At 41.9% G+C, this 8,785-nt stretch overlaps 1 protein-coding gene across 1 annotated transcript in view; it reads left to right on the forward strand.

Annotated features, from left to right (window-relative positions):
- Nucleotides 1-8,785, forward strand: part of LOC119414869 (contactin-associated protein-like 2) — a 391,521-nt gene that overhangs the window by 104,685 nt on the left and 278,051 nt on the right. The window contains exons 7-9 of the mRNA XM_037681990.1: nt 2,218-2,361; nt 2,573-2,831; nt 3,072-3,221. Coding sequence (XP_037537918.1) covers nt 2,218-2,361; nt 2,573-2,831; nt 3,072-3,221 — 553 coding nt within the window. The remainder of the gene's footprint in view (nt 1-2,217; nt 2,362-2,572; nt 2,832-3,071; nt 3,222-8,785) is intronic.

Below are 8,785 nucleotides of genomic sequence, written 5' to 3' on the forward strand. Positions count from 1 at the left end.
ATGGGGTTCAGGTCAGGAGAGTTGGCAGGCCAATTGAGCACAGTAATACCATGGTCAGTAAACCATTTACCAGTGGTTTTGGCACTGTGAGCAGGTGCCAGGTCGTGCTGAAAAATGAAATCTTCATCTCCATAAAGCTTTTCAGCAGATGGAAGCATGAAGTGCTCCAAAATCTCCTGATAGCTAGCTGCATTGACCCTGCCCTTGATAAAACACTACTCCAGACTCAGTCCACTGCTTCCGCAGGTCCCCCAAGGTCTGGAATCGGCCCTTCTCCACAATCCTCCTCAGGGTCCGGTCACCTCTTCTCGTTGTGCAGCGTTTTCTGCCACACTTTTCCCTTCCCACAGACTTCCCACTGAGGTGCCTTGATACAGCACTCTGGGAACAGCCTATTCGTTCAGCAATTTCTTTCTGTGTCTTACCCTCTTGCTTGAGGGTGTCAATGATGGCCTTCTGGACAGCAGTCAGGTCGGCAGTCTTACCCATGATTGTGGTTTTGAGTAATGAACAAGGCTGGGAGTTTTTAAAAGCCTCAGGAATTTTTTGCAGGTGTTTAGAGTTACGTCGTTGATTCAGATGGTTAGCTTGTTTAGAGAACCTTTTCATGATATGCTAATTTTTTGGGACAGGCATTTTGGGTTTTCATGAGCTGTATGCCATAATCATCAGTATTAAAACAATTAAAGACCTGAAATATTTCAGTTGGTGTGCAATGAATCTGAAATATATGAAAGTTTCATTTTTATCATTACATTATGGAAAATAATGACCTCTATCACAATATGCTAATTTTTTGAGAAGGACCTGTACAACAGCTTAAATTTTTGGTGTCAACTGAATTCAAGATTACCTCTACAGCCGACTAACCTTAAAAAATGCAAACATGTCTATAACCTCATTACGTTTTCAAATATAAATCTAAAATTTGTTGTGGTAGTAGCGGAGAGTCATCCTCAACACATACTCTGAGCATGACATTTCTCAGTGAGATTGTATACAATGTCACTTATCACCAGCAAACTGGTTGACCCACTATGTGAACATGCTGCTTGTGGGACCGAGTTTGTTTGTGGCTCCTCTGACGGATGAAATCCTTTGGATGAAGAAGGAAACATTTCAATAAAAAAAGAAACCGTCCACAGGACCTGACTTTTTGTTGGATTTTTACCTGGATTATTGAGCATGAACTTTGATGTTACCTTAATATATATCAAAATCTTTGTAATTCCTACAACAGCACTGTTTTTATAAAATTTGCTTCAACAAACTTTCTACTTTTTTGTCTTTTATGCTACTTTTAGCTTTTAGTTAACCATTTGCTACATTTAACCTTGAGCCAGAATTTTACTACGTTTAGCTTCTAACTAGCCTTATGATACTTTAAATGAGCTCTTTTATGCTTTTAGCTAATAATTTAATAATTTAAGGTTTTATCAAACTTTTTGCTTTTTTTAGCATTTAACAAATGTTTACTTTTAGCATTTAGTTTTGTTTCTCTTAATTTTTGCTAGATGTCTAGGGAATGCTTTTCAACGCATTGCACCATGCTCTATTATTTTATTATATATAATCTTATGTTGTACTTTATGCTCATTGTGATCTGAATAGTATGCTATTATAATGCCTTAGCTCCCTGGTGCCAGTAGCAGCTGGCCAGTTGTGTGTGCATATCAGACTCAACCCTGCCCATTCGCCTTGTTGCTAGTGTCTAGGGCAAGGTGAAGGGGAGTGGTGGGAGGCCCCATAATGAGTTTAGATAAAACTAACTTTTTTAATTTCAGGAAGGCAGGACGGGTTAAAGACTCAGACGGGACAAGACATGAATACGTTCTGTACTTGTTTGGGTCTGACTGTTCTCCAAAGCTGTGTAATAAATTTCATGAAGTCTACACCTGATAGTTTGCTAATGAGACGCTAGACAATTTAGCTTATTTTTAACATTTTCTAGATGTTTTGCTCCTTCTAGCTTTTAGCTGGTGTTCTGCTTATTTTAGGTTGAACAAATCAGTTTCTGCTTCTGCAAAGCCATTCAGCACTCAGCATTCACAGCATATGTTCATAGAGCATGTAATTTCTTAAGTTATTCTTGATTTCAGCTTTTTGTTTACTCTTTTTGGCAACATCATAGTTTGTTGGTCAGCATTTGTTTGCACTAAAATTTAGTGAAGGTGTAGTTTTTTACATGCAGTGCTTCTCTGTACTGTGTGTCATCAGATTAGCTTTGGAGGACTTCCTGAATCTGCAAAGCTGAGCTCAGATGGTAAACAAAACTTTGTGGGCTGCATGGAGGGGATCATTTACAATGGTGACAACATCACCAGCTTGGTGCGCAGGAAGAGGGTTGACACCTCCAGCTTTGTAAGATAAATCCATTTCTCTATTCATTGATTTTCCCTTTTCTAGTATAATTTCTGACATTGTTCACTCAGAGTTAGATTTTTACACATTTTGTACAAATTTTATAAATCACTGAAAAGCAAAAGAGATTGATCTACACGTCAAGATTTGTTTTGTTCTCTCTGGTCCATTTCCGAGGCATTAATTCTGCTGTCTTTGTGTTCCACTTCAGCGTAATCTGACATTCTCCTGTTCTGAGTCCAACTCCTTCCCTGTCTTCTTTAACTCCACGTCCTTCCTGCGGCTGCCGGGTCAGAGTGACAGTGACACGCTGTCAGTGAGTCTGTCTTTCAGAACGTGGAACCCCAGTGGTCTGCTGATGTTCACTCAACTGGCTGACGGATGGGTGGAGCTGGGGCTGATTGAGGGCAGGGTCGTCATCTTCATGAACATCACACAGAAGAAGAACACACGGATTGACATTTCATCAGGTCATCCCGTTATTCAAAAATTTCAGCTGCCTTTGGCTGATCTAGTGTTTATAAATAAATTGTAGTTTTCCATTTGCATGAGATAACCTTAGTTTTAAACTCTGACATGGAAGCATTGGGTGATAAGCATTCCTTCAAGCTAGGCTAGGCCTTTAATTTTCAAAGTTGACCTTTTGCAGCGTTTAGGTGCCCAAAAAGGTGTTATTAATGGATGAAAATGTCTGTTTTTCTTCTTCACAGGTTCAGGTTTGAATGATGGCCAGTGGCATAGTGTCCATCTAAATGCTCTGGAAAACCATGCTATGCTAACAGTGGATGGAGATGAGGCATCCACAGTCAGGACAGCTATTCCCATCCAGATCCAGACTGGTGGAACCTACTACTTTGGAGGTGATTGCTCAAAAAGTCTTACCAAAGTCAAGCCAAATGAAGTTTTCCATGCAGCACTGAAAATGTAGTCCTAGGATTTCTAGAGCCTTCAACATCTCAGTGCTATGATATATAAAAAGTTTTTCCAAAATTTAATAAGCAGTGCTTAATTTGTAAACCAATCGATGCTGGAACGCAAATAGCGTGCGGGGGTCTGGGGTCCTCCCCAAGAAAATTATGAATAAAGTAAATGCAATTTCCTGCATTTTGGTGTGTTTGTAAACCAATCGATGCTGGAACGCAATTAGCGTGCAGGGGTCTGGGGTACTCCCCCCCCCCCCCCCCCCCAAAAAAAAAAAAATTTTTTTTGAATTAAGTAGATGCGATTTCCTGCATTTTGGTGTGTTTTAACAGGTTGTTAACACATCTAAATTTACCTACATTTGTAAACACTCCACTTCAGTCAAGCATCCTTCCCCCACACCCTCCTTACTTGATGGTTTCGAGCCTGACTTCTCCACTGAATTCAATTCAGTTGAATTCAGTTTTTTTTATATAGCACCACTTCACAACAAAGTTGTCTCAGGGCTGTACAGGAACATTCACATACATAGAGAACTTTACTAATTGGCCTTTCCTATCTAAGGAAGCCAGCAGACAAGTTGAATCTTGGCTTTGTTTCAGTCTCCCATCCTGAGCAAGCACAACGGCAGCAGTGGAAAGGAAAAACTCCCTTTTAAAAAGAAGGAACCTCCAGTAGAACCAGACTCAGGACAAGCGGCCATCTGCTTCGACTTGCTAGGTTTGAGAGGAGAGGAAGGAGAGACAAACGTACACAGAATGGTAGGTCCAGATATAGGTGCAGTTGAACCTGAAAGACAAAAACGCGTCAAGGATAGAAAAAATAATTACAAATACAAAACAGGTCGAACAGAGTAAGTAAAGACTGAGTGATGAAATGTGACCAGTTTGTCCTCTAGCAGTTTAAGCCTATAGCAGCATAACTAAAGCTTCCAGTATACTTGCGCATACGTCTATCTGCGGAGGTCCGTGCGTACCGGATTAGAGTCGAAGTGGACGCCCGCAGGGCATGTTCATGCAAAGCTCAATTTTTATGACCGCGTACACGTACTCGGTGTTGCACAATAAACTGCCTGGCGACGGACTGTTTTGTATGCGACGCCAATGTATTAAATTCCCCTTCGTCATCCCTGATTTGGTTTAATAGCCTTTTCTTTTGTTTTTTGTTTTTTTTCCCAAGAGGCAAGTGATCTCTTCCTCCTCCCCCATTGACACCATGACTGAAATGGTGAGAAATAAAGGAATTTGTCACGAGCGAATTAAAATCAGTCCAGCGTGGCTGCAGGAGGTTCTGGAGATTTCCTGATGGATTGGTCTGATGTGTGGGCTGCAGGTCCAGTGCTCCCTGTTTTTTTATTTTTTTTTAGAACTTTTTATTAACAACTTATAAACATAGAATACCGCTGGGGCTGGGGTTGCCAGCTCTCTTCTTTTTTTTTTTTGCGACCTGTCAATCAATCCAGTAAGCGTGTCAGCAAATGACCAATTGGCGACCTCAATTTTTCCCGAAGGTAAACGCCCCTTGCCTGTGAAGCTGACAACAGCCACTCAAGGTGGAGGCTCGAGTATGAAGTCTCAAACCTCTGTGGTCAGTGCGCACAGTTTCTGCGCGGCTGACAGGACATGCAAGTATACTGGAGCATTAAGGGATTGCTCAGGAAACCCAAGCTAACCCTAACTATAGGATTTAGCAAAAAGGATAGTCTTAAGCCCAGTCTTAAAACTGAACAATGTGTCAGCCTCACGGAAAGAAACTGGAAGTTGGTTCCACAAGAGAGGAGCCTGATAACTGAAAGATCTTCCTCCCATTCTGCTTTTGGAAACTCTTAAGAACCACAAGTAAACCTGCAGTCTGAGAGCGAAGTGCTCTGTTAGGAAAATATGAAACAGCAAGATCTGTAATATAAGATGGAGCTAGGTTGTTGAGGGCTTTGTAGGTTAGAAGTAAGATTTTGAATTAAATTCTGGACTTGACAGGGAGCCAATGGAGAGAAGTTAAAACTGGAGAGATATGATCTATCCTATTAACTCCAGTTGAGTCTGGCAGCAGAATTTTGGATTAACTGGAGTTAACTGATTCATTCTTATTTTTCCACCTAAGCATTTTCTCCGATATCCTACATTTGTTCATCTGATCTGTTCATACTTGCCCCCTGAGCAGTAATGATGGGGAAAGACTGACCCCACCCCTCCATTCTCTTTCTGAGGCTGTCTGTTACAAAGAGAAATGGGGGGTGGGGTCTGTTTTGTCAAGACAAGTCAAGCCAACTTTATTTATAGAACACATTTAAAACAGAACCTGTTATCAAAGTGCTTAACAACAACAACAATCAATGAGAGTAAAATTAAAAAGAAAAAAAATACAATACACTAATAATAATAACTGAAGAATTAATAAAAAGCATTTAAAACATAGGGTCACAGATAAAAAAAAACAAAAAACTATCAATTACACTGTGTGAAATGCCTGCGAGAACAGATGTGTTTTAAGCAGGGATTTGAAGTGAGGAAGGGAGGTGGCCTGCCTGATGTTGGGGGACAGGTTGTTCCAGAGTTTGGGGCCCATGACTGAAAAAGCCCGATCTCCTCTGAGCTTCAGTCTTGTTTTTGGAACAGCCAAAAGCAGCTGATCAGATGATCTCAGGGCCCGAGAGGGAACGTAAGGTTCCAGAAGCTCAGAGAGGTAAAGGGGTGCGAGGCCATTTAAGCATTTGAAGGTCAACAGAAGCATTTTAAAGACTATCCTCGTACGAACAGAGAGCCAGTGAAGGGAGGACAGAACTGGTGTGATATGTTCAGACCTACGAGTTCCAGTTAAAAACCGAGCAGCAGCATTCTGGACGAGCTGAAGATGAGAAATGGAGGCCTGGCTGACCCCAGCATAGAGTGCATTGCAATAGTCCAATCGGTTCATGACAAAGGCGTGGACTAGTTACTGTTAAAGACATGAGCTGGCTGCGGGCCACCGGAACCGGAAACCCCCTCCAGCCCACGTCTTTACCCCCGGCTCGAACCTCCCTCAGAAGTAGCAACTATACTAATCAATAAATCAAGGAAACATCAATTAAGTTTTATCAATTATATTAGAAAAGGCAGGAAAAGATTACAATCTACAGCGCTGGACTTTCCGGACTGTGACGCGTTCACAGACCCGGAAGAGCCTCGAAGTCCCGTGTCATTACTAATTTATAGGGTCCTAAGACTCCGCCTTTGCAGAAGGGGAGCTCAACCTATCCATGTATTTGGGGGCGTGACTAAGTGTGATCTTATGTGGACTGACGTGTTAGGAAAATATGAGATGGTGCTTCAAAGCCTTTCTACGTGATGTGGCAAGCAGATCAAACTGTATTCCTTGGCTGATATTGAAATCCCAGGGAGACTCTCTTTAGATTTTGCTGGCCCAGTTTAACACAGTCAGAACCGGGTCATAATTTCATTATAATCCCATTTCTGAGCAGATCAAAACCATAGGACCAGTCTAGAATAAAAAATATCTTAGCAACTCCCCCTGGGTGGGGGTCCCCGAAGGGGTTCCCCTACATAAAAACTCCCAGTTCAATACCGCCAGATAAGCAAGCAATTAATCACTTTCCTCTGGTTGAATGTGAACTACTCCTTATATCCAAAAAAGTTCAATCTGGTCCTCTGGACATTCAAAAAAACCAAAAAAAAAAAAACCCAAAACAAAGCAAAAAAATATAGAAACGTTTCTTCTCTCATCCAAGAGACTTCCTCAGTCTGAGGTGCTGTTTTCAGCTCAGTCTCTTAAATAGCACCTTCTCAGAGTGGATCAACCAGTTTGCTGTTGACAACCAAAACCAGCTGATCACATGCTCAAGAAGGACCATCAGCCTAACAATGGATCATTAGCACACTGATGGCTGTTTTCTATTCACAGAGGGCTGAGTGATACTAGCAATCACAGCATTGTAAGAGGGGGACAGTTGAACCCGGAGGCCTCCACCCCTGTTTAATGATGGACGATTTCCTTTCACAAAGATGGCCTCCTTTACTCCTCTCTCAAACCATTGTTCCTCTCTGTCCAGGATGTGAACATCTTCATCCTTGAAAGAGTGACCGTTGGCCTGGAGATGAGTGTAGACCGCAGAATCCTGGCCTGATGATGTTGATCTTCTGTGCTGGGCCATCCTTTTGGCCAGTGGCTGTTTAGTTTCCCCGATGTAAGACTGATCACAGCCCTCCTGACACTGAACAGCATACACAACATTACTCTGTTTGTGCCGGTGGACTGGATCTTTGGGATGAACCAGTCTTTGCCGTAATGTATTTTGGGGTTTAAAAGCCACTGGGACGTTATGTTTAGAAAATAAACGTCTCAGTTTCTCTGATAATCCCTCAACATACGGAATGACCACTGGTCTGGGTCTGGGTTCCTCCTTTTCACCTGATGGCTGACTGGAGTCCTGTTTGGGCTTCTTCTCTGCTTTCAGGAAGGCCCAGTTAGGATATCCACATTGCTCTAGAGCCTGTTTTGTGTAGGATTTCTCCTTCTGCCTGGCTCCCGAGTTAGTGGGGATGCTGTCTGCTCTGTGATACACAGTCCTGATGACTCCTAACTTGTGCTCCAAAGGGTGATGCGAGTCAAACTGCAAGTACTGGTCTGTGTGGGTGGATTTGCGGTACACCTCAGTTTGCAAATGTCCTCTATCAGAGACTGAGACCTCACAGTCCAAGAGAGCCAACTTGCCGTTTTTTACATCTTCTCGTGTGAACTTGATGTATTTATCCATCCTATTTTTTTGAATGTCCAGAGGACCAGATTGAACTTTTTTGGATTTTTCTACCTGGGTTATTGAGCAAGCATCAGGATACTCCTTATATGTTGGCGGGAGATGCCTGCAAGCTATTCATTCAACCTTTATTTAGACAGGTAATCCCATTGAGCCTCGAGGATGCATTTACAAGAGAGACCTGATTTCAACAAAGAAAGATGACAACAATGGACAACAGCAACAACAATAAACAATTACAGGTCCTTCTCAAAAAAATAGCATATTGTGATAAAGGTCATTATTTTCCATAATGTAATGATAAAAATTAAACTTTCATATATTTCATATTCATTGCACACCATCTGAAATATTTCAGGTCTTTAATTGTTTTAATACTGATGATTATGGCATACAGCTCATGAAAACCCAAAATGCCTGTCCCAAAAAAATAGCATATTTCATCCCACCAATGAAAGACAAGTGTTTTTAATACAAAAAACGCCAACCTTCAAATAATTATGTTCAGTTATGCACTCAATACTTGGTTGGGAATCCTTTTGCATGAATGACTGCTTCAATGCAGCGTGGCATGGAGGCAATCAGCTTGTGGCACTGCTGAGGTGTTATGGAGGCCCAGGATGCTTCGCTAGCGGCCTTAAGCTCATCCAGAGTGTTGGGTCTTGCCTCTCTCAACTTTCTCTTCACAATATCCCACAGGTTCTCTATGGGGTTCAGGTCAGGAGAGTTGGCAGGCCAATTGAGCACAGTAAT

The sequence above is a fragment of the Nematolebias whitei genome, chromosome 9 (assembly GCF_014905685.2).
Source record: "Nematolebias whitei isolate Nwh7 chromosome 9, NemWhi1, whole genome shotgun sequence".
In the NCBI taxonomy this organism is placed as follows: domain Eukaryota; kingdom Metazoa; phylum Chordata; class Actinopteri; order Cyprinodontiformes; family Rivulidae; genus Nematolebias; species Nematolebias whitei.